Source organism: Phascolarctos cinereus, unplaced genomic scaffold (assembly GCF_003287225.1).
Source record: "Phascolarctos cinereus isolate Bilbo 61053 unplaced genomic scaffold, phaCin_HiC Scaffold_726;HRSCAF=1367, whole genome shotgun sequence".
In the NCBI taxonomy this organism is placed as follows: domain Eukaryota; kingdom Metazoa; phylum Chordata; class Mammalia; order Diprotodontia; family Phascolarctidae; genus Phascolarctos; species Phascolarctos cinereus.
Genome location: NW_027556098.1, coordinates 353,426,168 through 353,451,377, shown reverse-complemented (window position 1 = coordinate 353,451,377; position 25,210 = coordinate 353,426,168). Strand labels below are relative to the sequence as shown.

At 38.2% G+C, this 25,210-nt stretch overlaps 2 protein-coding genes across 2 annotated transcripts; both read left to right on the top strand.

The window, feature by feature from the left end:
* The first annotated feature begins 5,418 nt into the window (after window positions 1–5,418).
* LOC110200529 (olfactory receptor 52B2-like) lies at window positions 5,419–6,387 on the top strand. The gene has a single exon (XM_020975905.2). It carries the CDS (start codon window positions 5,419–5,421, stop codon window positions 6,385–6,387), a length of 969 nt encoding a protein of 322 aa, XP_020831564.1.
* Window positions 6,388–22,992: 16,605 nt separating this feature from the next.
* On the top strand, window positions 22,993–24,020 carry OR52B2 (olfactory receptor family 52 subfamily B member 2). Its single transcript, XM_020975907.1, has one exon. It carries the CDS (start codon window positions 23,052–23,054, stop codon window positions 24,018–24,020), a length of 969 nt encoding a protein of 322 aa, XP_020831566.1. The 5' UTR covers window positions 22,993–23,051.
* The last annotated feature ends 1,190 nt before the right edge of the window (window positions 24,021–25,210 follow it).

Sequence of the window (25,210 nt, the reverse complement as noted above, 5' to 3'; positions counted from 1 at the left end):
GGTCTTGAGGTTTTCTAGTAACTGAGCATAAGTAGCACCCCAGGAGAGGATAGAAATTTCCCTTTAGTGATATGTTAGAGCCTCCTCTTTCCCCTCCCTCTCCCTCACTTCTGTACTCTCCTCCTACTCTTCTTCCCCTCTGCCATCAGTTTATTTAGCTTCCTGCTGCTTCCGTTACCTTCAGCTCAACCTCTAAGAACCAAGTTCCTGTTAGGGAACAGGTATGGAAGGATACTGGGTTCAGATTCTGGTCCAGAAGATTTGAGAAGGGGGAGAGGGGCCAGATGGCTGGGGAAGGGGAAGAAGGCCTTGAGAAGACTTAGAGAGAAAAGAAAGGAATGGAAATGTCATCTAATCCAACTAAGCTTTTAGTGTTGGTACAAAGAGGTTTTTAAAAAGTCATCTCTTGTTGAATTCTTGCTATTTTAGCTCTGATCTCTATTCTCATATTCCTTTATTCTTAGAAACTGATTATGACTCTTATGTTTTAGATGGAGTTTATGTCATGTCCCTTCTCTCTATGCTGACATTTCTTTGTATCTTTACACTCCTTACTCCCCTTTCCTGTCTCTGAGGAAGAATTAGCCCTTCTCCTTTCCCATGCTAATCTTTCCACCTGTGCTCTTGATCCAATTCACTGATGTTTTTTCTCAGACCAAAATCTTCCCATTATCTTTTTATCCTCAAGTATTTGTAATCTTTTTTTTTTCATATTATCCCTTTTTGTTGTGCTTACAAGCCAGCCTAAGTCTCCCATTTTGTACCAAAAATCCCAAACAACTCTATCCCTTCTGTTGCCTCCTCAATTTCCTATCTCATCTTTCTCTTTTCCTTCACCATCATAATCTTGCAAGAGCATTGCATATTTGCTGCCTCCATGGTTTCATGGAAAGACTGTAGGGTTTTGAATGAGGACACTTAAGACTGGACACGGTTCTGACACTGAAAACCTTTCTGACTTTGAGCAAGTCAGTTACCCTCTCTGGGTCTCAGCTTCCTCATTTGTAAAGTGGCAAGGCTGAACTATATGATAACTTAGGTCTCTATTCAGCTCTCTTTTAGCTTTGCACACCTTTAAGGTATACTATGAATTTCCCCTCTGCCCATAATGGCTCAACCATCTTCACCATCAATAAGCATTTATTAAGTACCTACCAAGCACCAGGCATTGTGCTAACCACTGGGGATATGAAGAAAGGCAATTTTCTCTTCCTTCCACTGTCTCTACTTTCATAGAGCTTAACCTTTACAATATGGTTTTTGCCCTTACTGCTCTGTTGAAACTACTTTTTGAAAGAGATTAGTGACTTCGTAATAATAGATATTTATTAATAAATCCTAATGAAATAATTGATTCTTATCAGTCCTCATTCTCATTGACATTTTTGAAACATTTAATATCATTGATCACCAGTGTCATCCCATACTTTTGGAAACTCTGTCTTCCTTTAACTTATGTGACATTGCTTTCTTCTAGTTCTCTTTTTAGCTCTAAATTATTACTTAGATTTTAAAAAATAAACAAGAATTTGCCTCTTCTTTGACCATTCCTTCTCTGTCCTCACTATCTCTTCCTAATTAAATAATTAATCAAAATTTGTTAAGTACTAAGTATGTGCAAAACTCCTTCTGCTCTCTAAATATAAGCATTCCTCTAGTTCCTATCCTTAGATCTCTTCTTTTTCTCTCTCCCTTGGCAAACATTCATTTTCATAGATTCAGGTTCCATCTCTAGGTAGATGCACTCAAATTTATACCTTTGTGATGCAGTGGATAGAGAGGGGGACCTAAAATCAGGAAGGCTTGACTTTGAATAATGATTAAGACACTTAATGGCTGCGTGATTCTGGGCAGAGCAATCCACGTGTCTGCCTCAGTTTTCTCATCTATAAAATAGCAATGATGATAGTTCCTAAAGGATGAAACGAGATAATATTTGTGAAGTACTTTGTATACTTTAAAGTACTATATTAATGCTATTTTTATTATTATTATTCATTCTCACATGCTATAGGTTCATATATTCACCTTTCTAAAAGATATCCACCTAGGCGTCCTGAGTACACTTCAAATTCATCATGTACTGAAATGAATTCATCATTTTCCTTAAAAATCTGTTATTTGCCCAAGTATCATTTTTTAAAAAACAGTACCAACTCCCATCTTTTGCTTAACTAGTTTTGCTTTTTTATTTCCTCTAACCTCTAACTTAAATTGGTCATTTGCTTTAATTATTTAAAAAACATAATTCTGAGAAGTGACTCATAGCCTTCACCAAACTTCCAAAGGGGTCCATTACACACACACACACACACACACACACACACACACACACACACTCACACTCACACATTAAGAACCCTTTGCTTAGCTGAAAGATTATGATTTCTATTTTGGACATGATGATTTTGATTTTGAGTTTCCTATGGGACATCTAGTTGGAGTTCTCTAGAAGATGAATGGAGAAGAGGACTGTTCAGGAGAGAGATGAGGGTGAGATAGCTAGATTTGGGAGTCATTTGCATAGAGACAGCAGTTCATGGAACCTGATGAGATCCTAAGAATAATAATAATAATAATAATAATAATAATAATAATAGTAACAGTAATAGTAATAATAGCTAGTAGTTACATAGCATTCTAAGGTTTGCAACGTGCTTTATAAATATCTCATTTTCCAGTCGGATATCAATTTATGTCATCTATCTCTTTAATGGGTCTTGAACAATGATAGCACTAATAACATATCTATATAATAGTTTAACCCCTACAAATTGTTTTGTGCACAGTGACCCAAAATAGTAGGTAATGCAAAGATTATTATTTCCCACTTTATCATTATTTGCCTCTAGATAAAATATAAGACATTAGCCTGGTCAATCCAAACCCTAAAAAATTCATAACAAAATACTTTCCCAGGCTCATCCTCTGCTGCTCCCTTAGAGCTTATTACAGACAGTAAGTCCTAAGATTTTTGGACTATCACAGGCCAAGAAGATAAGCCAAAGAATATCTTCATTTTCTACTTTTCTCTTGACTCAAGTCTTCCCCTTTTCTTTGGCTGCCTCCAACCCACATAAAGATACTGGGAAAGGTTTCATCCACCCACATGAAAGGTATAATAGATGGAGATGGCTTTGATGCTGGGTTCAAGTCTCTCCACCGAGATATACTGTCTCTGCCTCTGGGAAAGTCACTTCACCTCTCAGTGCTCTAGGCATCTCTCCAAGACTTTCAGTTGCAGAGAAGATCCCGAGCTGCAATGATAGAGGGATTTTCTTCATTTATTGAAATCCCAGGTGTAGTCTCTATACCTATGAAATGATAACCCTGCCCCCATAAGAAGAACTGAGATGTAATTTCCTTTGTTTCCCCACCTTATCTCAGACTCTTTCTAGGTTAGGTGCACCTACTTGAGGGAAGGCTTATGGACCAAATGAAACTACTTACTTGGTTTATTTTTTTTAGCATAGCCTTCTCTCTGTGAACATGATGAATCAATTACCCACTGTATGCTTTTCTTATCTTTAATTTCTTTTATTAATCATCATTTGCCCCATCTTGTCCCCTCTTAGTACCCTATTACTTATTCTTTCCTCATTTTCCCCCTCCCCAGACCCAGAAAAAGATGTGATCTCAGAAGGAAAGTGGAGACTATACCCTTCCTCTGTAGCAATAATATTTTCCTGGGAAAAGAAGAAGGTAAAGATATGGATGGAGGAGGTAGTTCAAAGGGGCCCTAGGTGCTGGGATTTACACACCATGATGACATTCTTTCTGTGTTCATTCTTTTTTTTTTTTTGGGTAGGCAATGGAGTTAAGTGACTTGCCCAGGCTCACACAGCTAGTAAGTGTCAAGTGTCTGAGGCTGGATTTGAACTCAGATGCTCCTAACTCCAGGGCTGGTGCTCTATCCACTGCCTCCTGTGTTTATTCTTAAAAGGGGACAAGATGGAAGTAATTCTTGGTTATTCCAGGGTCCTTCCATGAATAAGAATTTCCCAAATGATGGGTGACTAAGGGAGGATTGGGAACATTCTTCTTTAAACAAAACCCAGTAGAGCCAAATCTTTCTGGACTATTCTGAGTGAGGGACTTCTTTAAGACAAGGAGATGGATAAAATGACCTTCCAAGGTCTTTTCTAGTACTGGAACTCCTGCCTCATTTTTTCTCTGCGCTTTGAGGAAGGTTTGTCTCTGGGTCTCAGGTGAGACAAAATCTTGCTTAGACTCTTCCAGGGCCTCATATTTGGATGGTGGTCATTTTAGGCCAGAGGAAAGCCATGCTTCTTTACACAGTTCTGTGTAACATTGCTTTGTGGGATTCAGAGATGAACATGCTACATATAATCATTTACTGCTTATCTTCTACATACCCAAGTTGTGTTAAATACTGGTGAGGGGTAGGGTTGGATGCAGAGAAATATATGACATAATCCCTGCCTTCATGGTACTCTCAATATAGTTGGGGAGATAGAACATCCATGTGAAACACAGAACAATACAAAACCAGCACACAATGAAGTGATATGTTTAATACAACTAAGCTTCATGCATGTGCAGGGAAGAGGTGCTATGCATAGTCAAAAAGGGGAGAGATCAGTCTGGAGTTATCAGGGTGGGCTTTACACAAGATGTAGGATAGGACATCCATGTGAACCAGAGCAATACAAACCAGTACACAAAGAAGCAATACATGTTCTATAACTAAACTTCATGAATATGCAGGTAAGAAGGGACATAAATATCCAGTAAAGAGAACGGTCCATCTGGAGTTATCAGTTTCCTAGAGGAAATAGGACTGGGCTACTCTTTAAAGTATGAGAGAGCTTTGGAAAGGCAAAGAGGAGAGGGTATGGAATTCTAAGGGGGATGAATAGAAGAAGTAAAGGTTAGAAGGGGAGAATGAGTATAATGTGTGTGGGGGTGGAGAGTGAGGGGCAGTAGGAGATAAAGTTGGATAGTCTGTGTGGAACCAGATTTCAGAGGGCCTTGGAAATTAGGAAAAGGAGTTTAAAATCGGTAAGCCATTGTATGTTCTTGAGCACAGGATTGACATAGGAACAATTCATGGGAATGAGAGGTTTTTTGAGCATTTCTTTAACTATATCACAATGAAGATTCTGTGGAAATTTGCTATGTACCCCTCTGCCCTCAAACAAGTGCCTTTGTTTCCCTCACACCTCACCCAATGTTTTACTTATATTATATATTTAAGTGGTTATTGAATTTTGGTTTTTTAATTATCACTTGAGGTAAAAGAAGGATAATTAAGAAATAGCAGCCCATCAATTTCTTGAACTTGTCTTTTCCCTGATGCTTTTGTGGAGGGCTTCTTCACAGAGCAGGGACAGAATCATACTCCTCAGCTTAGCCTACATTCTGCTTTAGTGTTTATAGGGAGAAACCAAATTCAACATGGTGAACACCAATCACACTGTCTTCCACCCTGCCGTGTTTGTCCTGCTTGGTATCCCAGGCCTAGAGAGATACCACACCTGGCTTTCCATTCCCTTATGCTTTATATATGCAACTGCTGTGCTGGGGAACAGTGTTCTGATTCTGGTCATTGTCACTGAGCACAGCCTCCATGAGCCCATGTACATGTTTCTCTCCATGCTGGCTGGCAGTGATATCCTACTTTCCACTACCATTGTGCCCAAAGCCTTGGCCATCTTCTGGTTCCATGCGCAGGACATTACCTTTGATGCTTGTATGACTCAAGTCTTCTTTGTCCATGTGACATCTGTGGGAGAATCAGCCATCTTGATGGTCATGGCATTTGATCGCTATGTAGCCATTTGTGCCCCATTAAGATATTCGACGATACTGACAACACCTATGGTATGTGGGCTAGCCTTAGCCATTTTCCTCCAGAGCTTCTGCATCATCTTCCCTGTTATCTTCCTGCTAAAGAGACTACCCTTCTGTAGGACCAATGTAATCCCCCATTCATACTGCGAACACATTGGGGTGGCCAAACTGGCCTGTGCTGATATCACTGTCAACATATGGTATGGCTTCTCTCTCCCCATTCTAACGGTGCTTACTGATGTGGTGCTCATTGCAGTATCCTATACCTTAATCCTCTGGGCCATCTTTCGGATGTCCTCTCAGGATGCCCGCCAAAAAGCACTCAACACTTGTGGCTCTCATCTTTGTGTAATTCTTATATTTTATTTCTCATCCTTCTTCACTGTATTGACTCATCGTTTTTGGCGCAACTTCCCATGCCATGTACATATCCTACTGGCCAATCTCTATGTGGTAGTGCCTCCCATGCTCAACCCCATTGTTTATGGGGTGAAGATGAAACAAATCAGAGAGGCTGCGGCTCACTTTTTCATGGAGATCAAGAAGTGGTTTTCCTTATTCTCACTGGGCTAAGGTTTCTGTGATCAAATTCTTCAGCAGGATTTTTTTCCTAAGAAGCCAAGCATAGAATAAAATTCCTTGATCTGGAGATACCTACCCCTTTGGACATTATCTTTGTAATTCTTTTCTTCTTTCAAAGAGATCATTAAGCACTATGTTATGCACATAGTTGGCCTTAGAAATTACAAATAACCAGTAATTCAAGAGTTCCTTACCTTCTAAGACTAAACTCTGGGTTCACATCCTGACTTTGATGCTTTCCAGTTGAATGACCCTGGTCAAACCCTTTAAATTTGTTGACCTTCCTTATATATAAAGTTGAGATGAGGGTAACTTCTTTGTAAATGTTTTTAAATTCTTGATTAATGTTATTGTGGAATGAGAAATTTGGATTCCTGGGAGTTTTAAGAAGTCCCCAAATCATATTATCCATATTTTGATAACATTTAATTGATGTGTTTAAAAATAATGAGTGACAACAATAATGAACAGAATCATTTTTCTATGATAGTTATACTAAATGTTTCTGAGATTTTTGTAAAAATGATATTATTATTAATAATATGAATCACTATATTATGAAAGTGATTAAAACATATCTGGTAATGAACTGACTGATTTCTTTAATCTTTCTTAAAAATATTTGCATCATTCTTTAGGTTCAAAGTTCATTTTTATGATATCTAATAAAGTTGTTCAATAGGTAAGAAAAATTAAGTTTAGCACTTTTTTTTTTTTGGTTAGGCAATTGGAGTTAAATGACTTGCCCAGAGTCACACAGCTAATAAGTGTTATGTGTCTCAGGGCGGATTTGAACTCAGGTCCTCCTGACTTCAGGGCTGGTGCTCTATTCACTGTGCCACCTAGCTGCCCCATTTAGCATTCTTTATAAAGAATTCTTGCCTGCCATGAATAATTTAAACATTGGAAAATACCAGCGAACAATATTGGATGGTATTGGAATAACATATTTTGATCTCCTAGCAAAGTTAACAGCATTACACAGAATCACTTATTGAAGTTGCTGATTTAAGGACTTTTTCTCCTTCCCAAACTTGTTATTTCTTGGAACTTCAGTTAGAGGATTTGAATAAAGTATGCTATGCATACAAACATTAATATTTATTTTCTTTTGTTGGGGGCAGATAGAGGCAAGAACATGTATTTATAACATGGCAATAGTTATGAACTAGACTGATTAGATGATGAAAACTTCTGTTCTAGTAGTTCTTGTCCCATTTTTTTGGGAAATATAGTCCTTAACCTTTGCTCCATGTGTTAGCATTTCCTAATCTTGCTTTTGACTTGACATTGGTGATTTCCTTTGAACCACTAATGTCTCTGTGTGTTTGTTAACTGCTAATTGACTGCTGAGTTCCTTGCTCCTACCAGCTTCTGGTCTTCATCTTTGCAGGGCACCTGCTGGTTATCACTATTTCTGACTGTGAGGGTGAATTGACTGGAAAGCCTCTCTCTGATAAAGGCAGGCTGTGAATGATGGAAAAAAGAATTGCAACTTGACAGAATATGTCCTTTTATTTTGACCTGTGGGGACTGCATCTGCAAAACATGATGCACATGCCAATAAGGACTAGGTTCTCATTGGACATTTCTCATTTTATTACAAATACATTACAATAGATTATAAAGAATTATGAAGTGGTACAAAAGATGTCATCAAAGAAATATATGAGCAAAAATGAAGAATGATCTGGATCCGTGGAGAGTGATGGTTATTGATAGACAACTAATGTGCTACATTGGGAATAGACACATCAATTACATCATAGATTCATTTGATTATTTGAATATTCTTCTAGATAGGCTTTATGGTAAAGAAAGAATAAGTATAAGGGCCATAAATAAAAAAGTATAAGCCTGGAACAGAAAGAAATTAAAAATAAATAATGAAGAGAATGAAGGAAAGAAATAGTGGAAATCCTAGAAGAAATCCTAGAAAAAGGCACAGAAAATGAAATTTAAAAAATAACAAAGGAAGTTGAAAGGGAGAAGTGAAAAGAGGATTTTACTTGAGTATTTAATTGGGAGGAAAAAAATGGAGGAAGAATTAAACAACTAGATTATAGCATGAAAGAAAAAGGTACTAATAAGCAAAACTTCCAAACTAGAGAAAGTGGTAACAAACAGGAGGGTGTGAAGCTTAAGAGTGAGAAGAAGAGAGCTGGTGGGGATAGAGACATCTTAAAATAAATTAACCTAAAATAGCTGAAGAAGACAAAGTACTCTGCTCATAAAGGAAGGGGGGTAAATAATAATTTGGAAAAGCAACATTAGATACAAATAGAGAAAGACAGAAGCCCAACTCTCAAAATTTTATATATAAATGGATTAAATAATCCAATGAAATGAATAAGAGTGATGTTGAATAAGGAAACAAAACTATTATGTATCTTATATACAATAATATGTTGCCTATAAGACACGTATTCCAAAAGAGACATTTAGAGTAAAAATGTGGGTCTGGAAAAAATTGATTATGCATGAAGTTAATCCAAAAAAGCGGGAATTGCAACAGTGCTATCACAGAAGGCAGAGAAAGCATTCAAAGCCTAAAAAAAGGTAAACAAAACTACATTTTCAGAAAGGAACCATAGATACCAAACCAATATCAATATTAAATTTATATGCTCCAAATGTCCTAATATCCATATGCACAAGGGAAAATTTAACTGATGTATAAGAAAATACAGACGGTAATACCACAGTGACAGGAGATTTCAATGTCTTTCAGTCTTGGATAAGTCTAACAGAAAGACAAACAAAAGAGAAAATACAGAACTGGATAGATTGCTGGAAAAATCAGAACCAAAAGACTTACAGTAACTAGATTGAACTGCCAAAAAATATTATTGTTTGTTCTTTGTTTTCAAAGAAGACCAGTGACATCACAGGATGATGTCTTAACTTGTAGGTGAATTGGATTTAAAGGAGGCAGAGCTGCATAAAGTTGTCAGCCTTTTACTCTTCCAGAGTCATCAAAGTCCAGTGACAAGACAAAAGTCAGGGTAATTGGCAATAGCCCAGGATATAGTGGATGACCTTGACATCTTTGATGTCTGACCAAACTCTCAGCGATCCATTGCACTTGCTTTGGCTGCCTTCGTGACTGTTGAAACAAGTTATTCTCATCTGCTTATTTTACCATGAGAAGTGTTCACATGCTTGGGGTAGACAACCCCAACTCACTAATGGGTTTGTGGCCTCTCCGATATCCTCAACCTGGTTTAGCCCATCTGCTGAGACAGCTTACCAGGCTGTGGTCTCTTCAGGTGATATAGCTTCTTGGAATCACAGGTGAGAGTTGAGTGTCAGGTGGATGAGCAGCCCTGAAAAAGATTCAGCAAGCCCTCAGACCAGAGGTGCTGGTCCTCCCTGAACACCCTTATACCCCCCTAAAAATATACACTTCTATAAGCCACATGGAATTTTTAAAATAAAAATTGACCATATTTTAGGCCACAGAGATACTGCAATTAAATATAAAAGAGCAAAAATAGAAAAAAGGATAGTATGGTATACTATACAGATACTGGACTTGAAGTCAGGATGATATGCTTAGGTTCAAATCTTTTCCCAAACACTTATTAGCTATGTGGTCCTGAATAAGTCACTTAATCTCTTTGGGTCTTAGTTTCTTCACTTGAAAAAGTAAAGGATTAGTCTTGATGTTATCTAAGGTCCCTTCCATTTTGAAATTTGTGATCCTATGATCTTTTTGAGAAAGTAGGTATATAGATGATTGTTTCTTTTCTTTCCTTGAGTCTCTCTTTGGGGAAATGGTTCTGTTTGTAGCTATTCAACTTCTATGAATCTCAGTTACCTCATCTGCAAAATGAGAATAAAAATACCTGAAGTACCTACCTTCAGGGTTGTTTTGAACTCGAAGCTATATAACGTACTTTACTGACTTTAAAAGTACTATATAATTATAAAATATTAGTATTATCATTGCTATTCCTGAGTTCCTATTTTGATAATGGTACTATTCCCAATCTTTTAAATTCTTTTGGAATCTTCTTTTTGAAATATTTTGATAGCTGAGATCTGAGTACCTTTAAAAGTGTTTTACCTCCAATATGGAATTCCTGACCTCCCCATACATATTTAATTAGCCTTCCCTGCTATTTTCTCTGACTTCATGTTATTAAGTTTAATTTCCATTTCTATACATTGTAGATAAGTCAGGTCATATATCCAGGACCTAGGGGAGCTCAAAATTCCTTGTAGTCATCTCCAACATTGCTGGGGAGTTACTGAGGTCAGGGCAACATTCTGGATTCAAATAACCTCTAGTTAGATTTAAACAGTATAATGAATGTTTTATGAACAGTATAATAAATGATAATAATAATCTGCATAGCCATATGACAATACTATAGTTTGCACAAATAAAGTATTCCTTGCCTATAATTGCATGTGTTTACTGATCCACATGCCAATTACTGCATGATTTGAATTATGATTGTTTTATTAGTTTGTTCTTTTGCTTAATTGCTTGTGTACTAGTGTTATGCATGAGCAGTATTATGTTTGCTTTTTAATTATGTACACTTTTGCTGCTTGTGAGTTGTGTATAAACTAATACTTATGCATGGTATTTTTATAGACTATTGATATATTACTAGTGGTTTTGTTGTTTTGTTTTATTTGCTATTTGTCACTATTTACTTCTGTACCATAGGTATGCACATACTGTTAGATTGTCCATTTGCTGTGTCCTGTATGTAATTTAATTATCTAGTTACTGAGGCAGTATTTCAAGTGCTGCTTTGTACTGCGTTATATCTGTTATATATACATATACTGTTGTGTATTTGCTGTGAATAGGACTATGAAATGATCACCTGAGATAGTAGGGATAATTATCCCTTTTAGTTGAAGATGGTGTTTCTTTTGATGCTTTTGATACCTTGATTTCAAATATACCTTAAAAGATTTGTTCAAAGGACTGAAAAATTGCTGGCTCTGGAGAAGACTGTAACCCTTCACTTACTACCTTTCCAGTAAGGGAGAGTTCTCAGAGGGACTGAAGATTTTGCTTCTGACCCCTGCCTCCCTGAATCTGCCCTCCCTTTTATCATTCACCTTCTTCTCTTATCTCCTTACCACCCTACTTCCCTGTTGGGCAAGATAGATTTTTATATCCAACTGAGTGTGTATATGTAGTGTTCTCTCTTTGAACCAGTTCTGATGAGAGTGAGGTTCAAGTGTTGTCTATTGTCCCCCTCCCCCTTTCCCTTCCACTGTAAAAGCTTTTCTTTGCTTGCCTCTTTTATGATAGATAATTTCCCGCATTCTTCCTCTCCCTTCCCCCTTCTTTCAGTGCATCCCTATTTTTTACCCCTTAATTTTTTTGAGATCATCCCAATATAATTGACTCACACTCATCCCCTCTGACCATGTAGACTCTTTCTAAATGCCCTAATAATGGTAAAGTTCTTAGGAGTGGCATTTATCATATTCCTATATAGGAATGTAAACAGTTTAACTTTATTGAGTCCCTTATAATTTTCCTTTCCTATTTATCTTTTTATGCTTCTCTCAGGTCTTGTGTTTGAATGCCAAATTTTCTATCTAGCCCTAATCTTTTCATCAGGAATGACTGAACATACTCTATTTAATTAAATAGCCATTTTTCCCTTGAAGGATTATGCTCAGTTTTGCTGAGTGGGTTATAGAACCTACCCAGGTTTTTTTTTTTTTAAATCATGAATCAATGGCTGCCATAAATAATGCTGGTGGTAGAATGACTGTCATCTGCTGGATGGAAGAAAACTGCAGTAGAATAGTGAAAGACTTCAAATATGCACACCAATAGGGATTAATAGTGACTGATGAAACAGTGAAAACAGAGGAAAGTGTTCCAATAAAATATGACAACAGTACCAGCTAACTCACACTTTTAATGCGATATCAATCAAATTATATAAGGGATCCTTACAGAACTCAACAAAATAATAACAAAATTCCTTTGGAAAAAGAAATTATTTAGAATATTGAGGGAAATTATGAGAAGAAATAGGAAGAAAGGGGAATAGCCCCTTCTGAGGTCAAACTATACCATAAAGCAGTAGTAATCAAAACCATCTATTATTGGTTAGAAAAATAGAAGGGTCGGCAGAGCCAAGATGGTGAAGTAAAGACAGGGACTCACCTGAGCTCTTCACCAAACCCCTCCAAATGCCTTTAAAAAATTACTCTAAACAAATTCTAGAGGGTGGAACCCACAAAAAGTCAGAGTGAAACAAATTTCCAGACCAAGACAACTTGGAAGATCGGCAGGAAAGGTCTGTTGCACCAGGGTGAGAGAGGAGCAAAGTGCAGTGCAAGTGGTGCCAGCACAGTCTGGGCCCCAGGAAATCCAGAGCAGTCCTTGGGAATGACTGGATCATCATCATCATCAGCAGCAGCATTTTCCAGACCTCTAAACCCACAGGCACCAAAGACAACTTATAAGATCAGCAAAAAAGGTCTGTCACACCTGGGTGAGACAAGAGCACAGTCCAGTGCAGGCCATGCCAGCATAGCCTTGGCCCCAGCAAACCAGGGGCAGGCATTAAGAGTGACTGAATCAGCAGCGGCAGTGGCTGTAGCAGTGGCTGCTTCTGGAGCTCTCAGCCCGCAGATGGTAAGGCAGTCAAATAACTGGTCAGAAGGAGATAGTAGGGGTCTTTTTGCTAGCACTGAAGCAGGACTCTATTGCTTTGCCCATATTCAGATTCAGGTCACAGTCCTAGGTGGCAGTGTCAGAGTGAAGAAGAGCACTAGTACAGTGAGTTTGTTGCATCAGTGGAAGGGGAACCCTCCTCACAGTTCCAGGGCAGAAAAGAGTGCTTGTGGTCACTCATAGACCAGAGCACAGGCAAGGAGAGTAGTATACACCCCATCTTAGATCATACCACCTTGGAAGAATTGAAAACCTTCAGGTCCTTAGAAGTATCTCTGAAGATAGCTGCACAAAACCCCTGAAGCTTGGAATAGGGTGCCCTCCATCCTGGAAGCAGAGTCCTTCTTTAACAAAGACTTAAAAGTCAACTAATAGACTGAGAAAATGAGCAAACAACGGAAAAAAAAAACTTGACTGTTGAAAGTTACTATGGTGACAAGGAAGATCAAAACACACACTCAGAAGAAGATAAAAAAAGTCAAAGTTCCTACACCCAAAGCCTCCAAGAAAACTATGCATTGATCTCAGGTCATGGGAGAGCTCAAAAAGGATTTTGGAAATCAAGAAAGAGAGGTAGAGGAAAATTAGGAAGAGAAATGGGAATGACACAAGAAAATTATGAAAAACAAGTCAAAAGCTTGGTAAAGGAGATGCCAAAAAATACTGAAGAAAATAACACTTTAAAAAATAGACTAGGTCAAATGGGAAAAGAGGTCCAAAAAACCAATGAGGAGAAGAATGCCTTAAAAAGCAGAATTGGCCAAATGGAAAAGGAGGCCCAAGAGCTCACTGAAGAAAATAATTCCTTAAATATTAGAATAGAGCAGATAGAAGCTAATGATTTTGTGAGAAATTGAGAAACAATAAAACAAAACCAAAAGAATGCAAAAATAGAAGACAATGTGAAATATCTCGTTGGTAAAACAACTGATCTGAAAAATAGATCTAGGAGAGATAATTTAAAAATTATTGGACTTCCTAAAAGCCATGATCAAAAAAGAACCTAGACATGATCTTTTAAGAAATTATCAAGGAAAACTGCCCTGATATTCTAGAACCAGAGTGTAAAATAGAAATTAAAAGAATCCACCAATTGCCCCCTGAAAACTGCTCAGGAATATCAGCCAAATTCCAGAGTTCCCACATCAAGGAGGAAATATTGCAAGCAGCCAGAAAGAAACAATTCAAGTGTGGTGGACCCAGTCAGGATAACATGAGATTTAGCATCTTCTGCATTAAAGGATCCTCTGGGATATTCCAGAGGGCAAAGGAGTTAAAATTACAACCAAGAATCACCTACTCAACAAAACTGAGTATAAGCCTTCAGGAGAAAAAATGGATATTCAATGAGATAGAGGACTTTCAAGCACTCTTGATGAAAAGACCAGAGCTGAATAGAAAAATTGACATTCAAATATAAGACTCCAGAGAAGCATAAAAAGGTAAACAGGAAAGGGAAATCATAAGAGACTTAATAATTCTAAACTATTTACATTCCTATGTGGAAAGATGAGATTTACAACTCATAAGACCTTTCTCATTATTAGGATAGTTAGAAGGAGTATATATAGACAGAGGGCACAGGTATGGGTTGAATATGAAGGGATGATATCTATAAAATTAAAGGGTGAGAAAGGAATGTACTGGGAGAAAGAGAAAGGGAGAGGCAGAATGGGGTAAATTGTCTCACATAAAAGAGACAAAAAAAAGTTTTTACAGAGGAAGGGAAGAATTGGCTCAAAGAGGGAATAACATACATGCTCAATTGGGTATAGAAATTTATCTCATCCTACAGAAAAGTAGGAGGGAAAGGAGATAAAATAAGGGGGAGGATGATAGAAGGGAGGGCAGATTAGAAGAGGACGTAGTCAGAAGCAAAACGCTTTTGAGGAGGAACAGTGTGAAGAGAGAGAATAGAATAAATGGAGGAGGAGAATAGGATGGTGGGAAATATAGTTAGCAATAGTAACTGTGCAAAAATTTTGAAGCAAGTTTCTCTGATAAAGGCCTCATTTCTCAAACATATAGGGAACTGAGTCAAATTTATAAAAATAAGAGCCATTCCTCAATTGATAAATGATCAAAAGAAGTGCTAAGTTTTCAGGTAAAGTAATCAAGGCTATCATATGGAAAAATAACTCAATATTGATTGGAGAAATGCTAATTAATGCAACTATGAGGTACTACTTCATACCTATTAGATTGGCTAATAGGACAGAAAAGGTAAAAGACACATGTTGGAGGAAAGGTGGGAAAAATGAAACTTTAACACACTGTTCATGAAGTTGTGAATTGATTCAACCATTCTGTTGAGCAATTTGGAACTATGCCCTAAAAGCTATAAAACCATGCATACCCTTTGACCTAGCAATACTACTACTAGGTCTGTATCCCAAAAGAGTTAAAAAGCAAAAAGGAAAAGGACCTATATGTACAAAACTATTTACAGCAGCTCTTTTCTGGGGCCAAAGAATTACAAATTGACTGGATGCCCATCAATTGGGGAATGGCTGAACAAATTGTGGCATGTGATTATGATGGAATACTATCGTACTATGAGAAATGATGAGCAGGATGCTCTCAGAAAAACCTGGAAAGACTTGCATGGGCTGATGCAAAGTGAAGTGTACTGTTTACAAAGTAACAGCAATATTGTAGGATGATCAGCTGTGAATGACTTAGCTATTCTCAGCAATACAATGATCCAAGACAAGTCTGAAGGACTTAAGAGGAAAAATGCCCTCCATTTACAGAGAAAGAACTGATGGTGTCTGAATACAGATTGAAGCATACTTTTTTAAATTTATTTTTTTTGAGGTTTTTTTTTTGGTCTATGTTTTCTTTCACAACATGACTATTATGGATATATTTTGCATGACTACACATATATAACCTATGTTGAATTGCTTGCTTTCTTAATGAGGGTGGGTGGGGAGGGAGGAAGGGAGAGAATACTAATAAAAGCTTAAAAAAAGAAAATGGAAGGGTCTAAGATTCCTGTCTTGGTTATTCTGCTTCAGGTTTCAGACTGGGCTAGAGACTGGACTTGAGATTCTGGTCTCATCCATTGGAGAGCAGGATTGGGGGTTCAGAGCCATGTAGATTGTGCTTGCTTCTAACTTGCTTTTCTTTCAATATTCAGCACAGGACCTGTATTCTCTATTCACCCTGAAATACCACCTCTCTGTGCAGCTCCTTTCCTCTTAGTCCTGGATTTGAGACTGAGAAGTGGGTAATGAGTGAGAGAACTGCCAATTGGCATCTGTCCTTGTACTGTGCACTAATTTCAGCCCCTCTGTGATGAATCTGGAACCTCATTTTCCCCTGGTACATAGCTTTTGCCTCCTCGGGCATTCTCTGCATGATGTTCTCCTGACCAGACTCTGTCTCTAGTTTCCATAAATCTTTCTACCTGTCTCCTTATGCTGGCCTGAGCTGAATATTTTTTCTTGAATTTCCCAATCAGGATTCAGGTTGGTGCATTTTCCTGATTTATTTGAAAGATTTTTTTTTGGAGGGAGTAGGGCTCTATGTACTTCTTTCTGCTCCTCTGCCACCTTGGCTACTCATATATAATAAATTAACACACATATATCTGTATATCTACACATACATATATATGCACATATATTTAAAATATAACCTAAACCATTCCCTAATAGATAAGTCCTGAAAGGATATGCACACAATCCTCAAAACATTAAGTATTAAAATTTTAAGAAAGAGTGCTCCAAATTACAAATAAGAGAAATGCAAATTAAAAAACCCTGAACTTTCAACTTGCTCCCTGCAATTTGACAAAGATGAAAAAATATGGGAATCATCAATGTTGATGGAGGTCTGGGAAGATAAGCACTTTAGTGCATTGTTGGTAAAGCTGTGAATCAGTACAACCATTTTTTGGAAAGCAATTTGGAGTTATGAAAACAAAGTGACTACTTTTTGAACTGGAGATTCCATTTCTAGAATTTTATCCCAAGGAGGTTATTGATAAGAGGAGAGTCTCTACGTACACTAAAATACTTATAGCAGCACTTTTTTTGATAGCAAAGAATTAGAAACAAAGCAGATGCCCATCAACTGGGGAATGGCTTAGCAAATTGTCATAAGTGAATTTAATGGTTTATTACTATGTCCTAAGAAATGATGAATGTGGTAAATACAGAGAAACACGGAAATATCTACATGAAGTAAGCAGAATCAAGAAAACAATAAATGCAATGACTACCACAACACAAATGGAAAGAACATAAAAAGTCGTGTTGCAGAATTATAAAGAACAAGCACATCTTGAGAGAACATATATAAAAAGATACTCCTATGCTACCTACCCCTTTGCAGTGGGGGCCATTTCTAGTTGTCCTGGTCTATATCTTGCCACTGGACCCAGATGGCTCTGGAGGAGAATGTGAGGCTGGTGACTTTGCACCCCCCCCCCCACTTAAATCCAATTCATTTGTAAGTCCTAGCATTACCTTCCTGATGCAATGGGCCTCTTTGAGAATGAAGGACAAACAACAATGAGTAGCTACGTATGGCTGGGAGAGCTGGATTTCAAGCAAAGCTAAGTGCCACAGAATTGACTGTTTTTAGTTGTGGCGCTGGAGAAGACTTTTGAGAGTACCTTGGACAGCAAAGAGCTTAAATCAGTCAATAATTAAAGAAATTAATTCAGGCTGTTCACTGGAAAGTCAAACACTGAAGCTGAAGCTCAAGTAATTTGTCCACATAATGAGAAGATAGGACGTATTTGGAAAAGACCTGGATATCAGGAAAGATTGAAGGCCAAAGGAGAAGGGGATGGCAGAGGGTGAGATGGATAGCTAGTATCATGAAAGTGACAAGCATGAGCTTGGATGGACTTCAGGAGATACTGGAGGATAGAAGACTTGGTGTGTTATAGTCCATGATGTCACAAAGAGTTGGACATGACTGAATGACTGAACAAGAACAAAAATGTACCATGGTATGAACTATATACGTAAGTAATGTTTTATCTTATTTACAGTCAAAATCTTTTATATGCCTTATCTCCACCTATTAGATTATTAACTCCTTGAAACAGGGATCATCTTGAATTTCTATTTTGATCTTCAACGTTTAACACAGTGCTTTGCACAAGGGAAGCACCTAACAAAATTTCATTCATTTGTTCATTCGTTCCTTTATCTGGGTTATCTCATTATCTGCTTGGTGATGCTAACCTACTCTTCCCTACATGGACTTCTATCCATTACATGGGTATAGTGGCTCAACACAATACATTCATAATAAATGGTCTTTTTATTCATTCATTCACTCAGTCATTCATTTACTCCCTCACTCATTTATTGAGCTTTCTGTTCAAGTCTCAGGGTCCCCAGGCTATTCTGCAGTGTGTGGTTTAGATGCTCAGGTTATGGCTCTCCTAGAGGGAGATTAAACACCTTCCTGACTTCTGCTTGCCAAGGCCAATAACTCCTTAAGTAGTTTACTTTGAAAATCTTTGCTTTGGTCAGAATAGATACTGGCAGGGATGACAAATACAAAACATTTATTAAGGATCTACTATCTGCAAGGCATTATGGTAGGTTTTGGGGATGGGAAGACAAAATGAAATTTCCCCTGCCTTAAAGAGCTTATAGTATAAACACCAAGTGACTTGAAGGCAGGGAAAAATAAATAAACAAATAAATAAATAAAAACAAATGAATAAGTATATATACACACACACATACATAAATATTTCATGGGAAATAGGAAGTAGTCCAGTTCTGTTGGAGCAGAGAGGCAGTGGGGAGTAATGGGAAATCATTCTTGAAAGATTGGCTGGAGTTATACTGTGAAGTTCTGTGAATGCCAGAGAAGTTTGCATTGTATCTGAGAAGCAATAGGGAGCTCTGGTAGAAATGACCTAAGCCAGAGAGAAGGTGAATATCTGGGGTATTCAGAACAACATAGATGTCAATCTCAATCACTGCTATGTCTGTCTCAGTTTATGTCTGAATTTCTTATTTAAAAGTGTGTGCCTATTGTCTATCACTCCTCAGTCCAAAATCTCTGGTGCTGGTTTTTCTGTCTTGATGTGTGATTTAGTCTAGAAATCTCTAGAGCTTGGGATGTGGCTGTTTCCCTATCTCTCTTTTCTCCCCCACTTTATACTCAGAAGTGGTTCCAGAAGTAGCAGCCGCAAGAGGAATGAGGGGGCTTGAGTTTTTCCAGTCTCTGAGAATAAAGTGTCTCTCAACTCCTACCCCAAGGGGGCTTAGCAATTCTCCTCATAGCAACGTGTTAGTTCTCCTCCTCCCTCTTCCATAACTTTTGTATTCTCCACCCACTCTCCTCCCTTTCTTGCATCAGATTATTTAGTTTTTGATTGTTACCTCTGTCACCTTCAGTTCCATCTCTAAGAAGAAAATTCCTGCTAGGGAGCAGGTATGAAAGGATATTGGGTTTGGATTCTGGGCCAGGAGATGTGAGAGGGGGCCCTATAGCGGGGAAAGATGAAGAGAAACTTGAGGAGACTTAAGGAGAAAAGAAGGGGGATGGAGATGTCTTCTCATGAGCTCTTGGTTGCTGGTTCTGAAGGTTTTTTTTTTTTTAAAAATAATCTGTTGTAGAATTCTTGCCCTTAAGCTCCAGTCTATACCTATACCGCCTTACTTTTAATACTTGATTATGACTCTTACTTTAGTGAGAAGTGGAGTTCATGTTACATCCATTATTTCCACATCAACATTTCTCTGTATCTTTATGCTCTATTCTCTTTTCCTGTCTCTGAGGAAGAATTAAGCCTCCTTCTTTTTGATGCTAATCTTTCTACCTGTACCCTTGATCCAATTCACTTCTGCTTCTTTTTGGATCAATGTCTTTCCATTATCTTTTTTTTTATTTTTAGGCGTTTAAAATCCCTCCTTCTCTAATATCCTCTTTCCTCATGTCTATAAATTAACATCAGTCTTCTGTGTCCTACAAAAAAAAAAACCAAGTAAGTCTTCATCCATTCTACTATTTACTCAAATTCCTATCTGATCTTCCTCTTTCTTTTCATCATCATAATTCTTGCAAGAACATTCAATATTTTCTGCTTCTTTGGTTTCATAGAAACACCATAGCATTTGGAATTAGGAGACTTTAGCCTGGATATTGTTGTGATACTGAAAATCTCTGTGACTGTGAGCAAGTCAGTTCCCTTCTCTGGGTCTCAGCTTCTTCACATATAAAGTGAAAAGACTGGATTATGTGATGGCTTAGGTCTCTTTTAGCCATCAACATTTGAACTCCTTTTTTAATCATTATGACTCAACTATGTTCATCACCATCAATAAGCATTTATTGAGTACCTACCAAGTGTCAGGTACTGTGCTGAACATTGGGAATATGAAGAAAGGCAATCCTCCCTTCCCTACACTGTGTTTACCCTCAAGGAGTGAATCCTTGAGATATGGTTGTTTCCCTCAATAATCTATGGAAGCTACTCTTTTGAAGGAAATAATGACTTCCTAATAATAGATGTTCATTCATAAATCCTAATGAAGTCATGGCTTCTTATTAGACTTTACTCTCCTTGATCTTTTTGAATCATTTAACACTGTTACATCAACAGTGTCACCTCATGCTTCTGGATATTTTGTCTTCCTGTGGTTTCTGTGATACTAGCGTCTCTGAGCTCTATTTTCAACTCTTCCATCTTACATTAAAATATATATATTTTCAATTACCAAGAATTTGCTTCTTCGGTGACCATTCCTTCTCTGTCCTTACTGGATCCTAATAATTAAATAATTAATCAAACATTTGTTAAGTACTAAGTATGTACAAAACTGTTTTTTTTCATTACTCCCCTAAACATAATCATTCCAGGAGATTTTATCCTTGGTTCTCTTTTTCCCTTCTTTATTCATTCTTTCCCTTGGCAAACCCGCTTACTTCTGTGGTTGCAAGAATGCCCTCCTATCATATGATTCTCAAATCTGTATCTTTGTCTACATGGCACAATAGATTGAACATGGATTTGAAATCATGAAAACCTGAGTTGGAACTCAGTTGTACACTTAATGTTCGATCCTGGGCAAATCATTTGAATTCTGTCTGATTCAGTTTCCTCATCTGTAAAATGGGGATAATAGCACCATCTCCTTTAGGTTTGCTGTGAGAATCAAATGAGATAATATTTTTTATTTGTAAAATGTTTTTCAAAGTGTAAAGGCCCTAGTTTAGGTGTACCTGTTTAGGGGCAGACTGGTGGATTAAATCAAACTATTTATTTTTACTGATTTATTTTGTTTCTTAGCACTCTCTCTCTCTCTCTCTCTCTCTCTCTCTCTCTCTCTCTCTCTCTCTCTCTCGGAACATGATGACTTAATCACTCACTGTTTATTTAGAACCCATTTATCCTGTCTTCCATTTCTTCTGTCAATATTTACCTGTCCTATCTTTTCCTCTCTTAGTACCCTATTACTTGGCCCTTTCTTGTTTTCCTACTGTCTAGGCCCAGAAAAACATCACAGTCTCAGGAGAAAACTAGAGACTGTGCCCTTCCTCTACAGCAATAACATTTTTTTCTGGGTGGGGAGAAGGTAAAGATGTGGATGGAGGAGGGTAGTTTAATGAACCCTTAGATGCTGAGTTTTAGACACCATCATGACATTCTGTTTGTGATCATTCACAAAAGGGGGCAGGATGGAGGTAATTCTCAGTCATTCAAGGGGCTTTCCATGAATAATAGTTTCTCAAGTAATGGGGGACCAAGGGAGGGTGGGAAATATCCTTCTTTAAATATCTCCAAACTCAATAAAGTAAAATCTATCTGGAATACTGTGAGTGAGGGGCTTCCTGAAGACAAGGGGTGGATAAAATGACCTTTTAAGGTCTCTTACGGTACTGGAACTCTTGCCCCATTTTCCTTTGTATTTTGAGAAAAGTTTGTCTCTGGGTCTCAGGTGAGAGAAAACCTTTCCTGGTCTCTTCTAAGGCCTCATCTTTGGACGGTGGTAGTTTTAAGCCAGATGAAAGCCATGCTTTCTTACACATGGGGCCATTGTTCTTTCTGACATTGCTTTCGTGGGACTCAGAGAGGAATACGTTACAATAACAGTTTAGTGCTCATCTTCTACATATCCAAATAATGTTAAATACTGGGGACAGGTGGTGATTGGATAGAGAGAAACATATGACATAATGCCTGCCTCCATGGTGCTCTTATTCTAGTTGGAGAGATAGTACATCTGTGTGAAGCCGAGAACAATACAAACCAATACACAATGAAGTGATATGTTGATACAGCTAAGCTTTGTGAATGTTGCAGGGAAGAGGTGCTATGCATAGTCAAAAAGGGGAGAGATCAGTCTGGAGTTATGAGGGCAGCTTTCACAGAGAATGTAGGATTAGGTTGTTATACAAAACATGACAGGGCTTTGGATAGGCAAAGGGGAGAGGGCAGGTAGTTCTAAGTGGGGGGAACAGTAGAAATAAAGACTTGAGGGAAGAATGAACATGATGTGTCTGGAAGTAGAGGGCGTGAAATGAGGAGCAGTGGGAGATAAAGTTGGATAGGCTATATGGGACCAGATATCATATGGCCTTGGAAGTCAGACAGAGAAGTTTGAAATTAGGGAGCCATTGTAGGTTATAAGAACAATTCATGTGAATGAGGTCAGGGTGGTTCTTGGAACATTTCTATAATTGCATCCCAGTGACAATTCTTTGGGTGCACCTATGTTCTGCTATGTACCCCTCTGCCCCCTAGCAAGTGCCTTTGTTTTTCTCATGCCTATCACAGTGACCTGCAAATAATAAATGTGTAGTAAATATTTATTGAATTGTCGTTTTTGAAGTACACTTTGAAGTAATAGAATTTAAATCAGGTCATAGTAATCTATTTCATTTCTTGCACTCTCCTTTTCTCTAATATAGGTAAGGAGGCTTCTTCACAGATGTTGGTTAGGATCAAGCTCCTCAGCTGCTTCTATATTCTGCCTTATTTTTCAGAGTGAAGCCCAAATCCAACATGGTGAACACCAATCACACTGTCTTCCACCCTGCAGTGTTTGTCCTGCTTGGCATCCCAGGCTTAGAGAGATACCATATCTGGCTTTCCATCCCCTTATGCTTTATATATGCAACTGCAGTGCTGGGGAACAGTGTTCTGATTCTGGTCATTGTCACTGAGCACAGCCTCCATGAGCCCATGTACATGTTTCTGTCCATGCTGGCTGGCACTGACATCCTACTTTCCACTACCACTGTGCCCAAAGCCTTGGCCATCTTCTGGTTCCGTGCACGGGATATCACCTTTGATGCTTGTGTGACTCAAGTCTTCTTTGTCCACGTGATGTTTGTAGGGGAATCAGCCATCTTGCTGGCCATGGCATTTGATCGCTATGTGGCTATTTGTGACCCACTGAGGTATTCGATGATTCTGACATCACCTGTTGTGAGGAGGATGGCTTTAGCCATTGTTGTCAGGAGCTTCTGCATCATCTTCCCTGTCATTTTCCTGCTAAAGAGGCTTCCCTTCTGTAGGACCAATGTGATTCCACATTCATACTGTGAGCACATTGGGGTGGCCCGACTGGCCTGTGCTGACATTACTGTCAATATATGGTATGGCTTCTCTATCCCCATTGTTATGGTGATCACTGATGTGGTGCTCATTGCAGTGTCCTATACCCTGATCCTGTGGGCCATCTTTCGGATGCCCTCCCAGGATGCTAGACACAAGGCACTCAGCACCTGTGGCTCCCACCTTTGTGTCATCCTCATGTTTTACGTCCCATCCTTCTTCACTTTATTGACTCATCGCTTTGGGCGCAACATTCCACGCCACGTGCACATTCTATTGGCAAACCTCTATGTGGTGGTGCCTCCCATGCTCAACCCCATTGTTTATGGGGTAAAGACAAAGCAGATCAGAGAGGCTGTGGCTCACTTTTTCATGGAGATTAAGAAGTGTTTTTCCTCATCCTCACTGGGCTGAGCTGTCCTTGATTACATTCTTTAGCATTTTTTTCCCCTATGAAGTCAAACTTTGAATAACATTTCCTGTTCTGGAAGGTACCTGCCCTTTTGGATGGTGTCTGTGTAATTCTTTTCCTCCTTCAAGGAGATCATTAAGAGTTGTTTATGTACATGGTTTTGTCTTAGAAATGATATAAATCAAATTAATCATGTGATTTCTTTACCTTTTAAAAGAAAGACTTGGGTTTAAATCTTGCTTACATTCTTTCTACATATGTGACTGTGGAGAAGTCATTTATCTTCTGTGAACCTCAGATTTATTACCTTTAAGGTGGAGACAATAACAATCTGCTGTATCACCATGAATAGAATGAAGTCCATGGAGGGCAGGGACTATTTCATTGTTGGTTTTGTATCCTCACTTCCTAGCTAGCACTATGCCTGGTGTATAGTAGGTACTTAATAAATATTTATTGATTGATAATAGCACCTAACTCCCCCTAACAGAGGGGTCTTGTTGGGGATTAAATGAGGCCATGTATGTAAAGTCTTTTCTAACCTTTAAATGTTGGCTATTATTATTGTCAGTATTGTTGTTTTCTCTTTCTCATCTTTCTTGATGGAGGTCAGATGGAACTATTCTTAACAAAAGTCCCAATTCTATTATTCCTTTATGTCTAATGTTCTGTGGACTTTTCATAGATAAAGTGATTATTTTTGTTGTGATTAATAAAGCTATTGGGATGTCAGCTCGTGTTCTGTAGGATCAATGAAAGCATCTTCAGGACCACTTTGGTAACCATCTGGACAATTGAGATGAATTCTCCTTGTTTTCCCACCTGATTTTGATTTTTTCTTCTAGGATTGTATCTTGAATGCTTTTCATTCCATGTAGTTTGCAAATTAAGAGTATTTAGTATGGTTTAATGTATTAAAATGTTGTTCTTAAATGTTTATGGACCAATGTGACGTCCAGGAAATTGGTGGCAACAGTTTTGTCTGTTTTTATGAACATTAGCAGCCTATGGAACAAACTGAGAATGCCACAGGTAAGGTATATAAGCCATGTAAATGTATTTTACAGCTAACAATATAGCAGGACAGGTAGGCAGTGCAGTGGATACAGCACCAGCCCTGGAATTAGGAGGATGTGAGTTCAAATCTGGCCTCAGAAACATAACACTCACTAGCTGTGTGACTCTGGGGAAA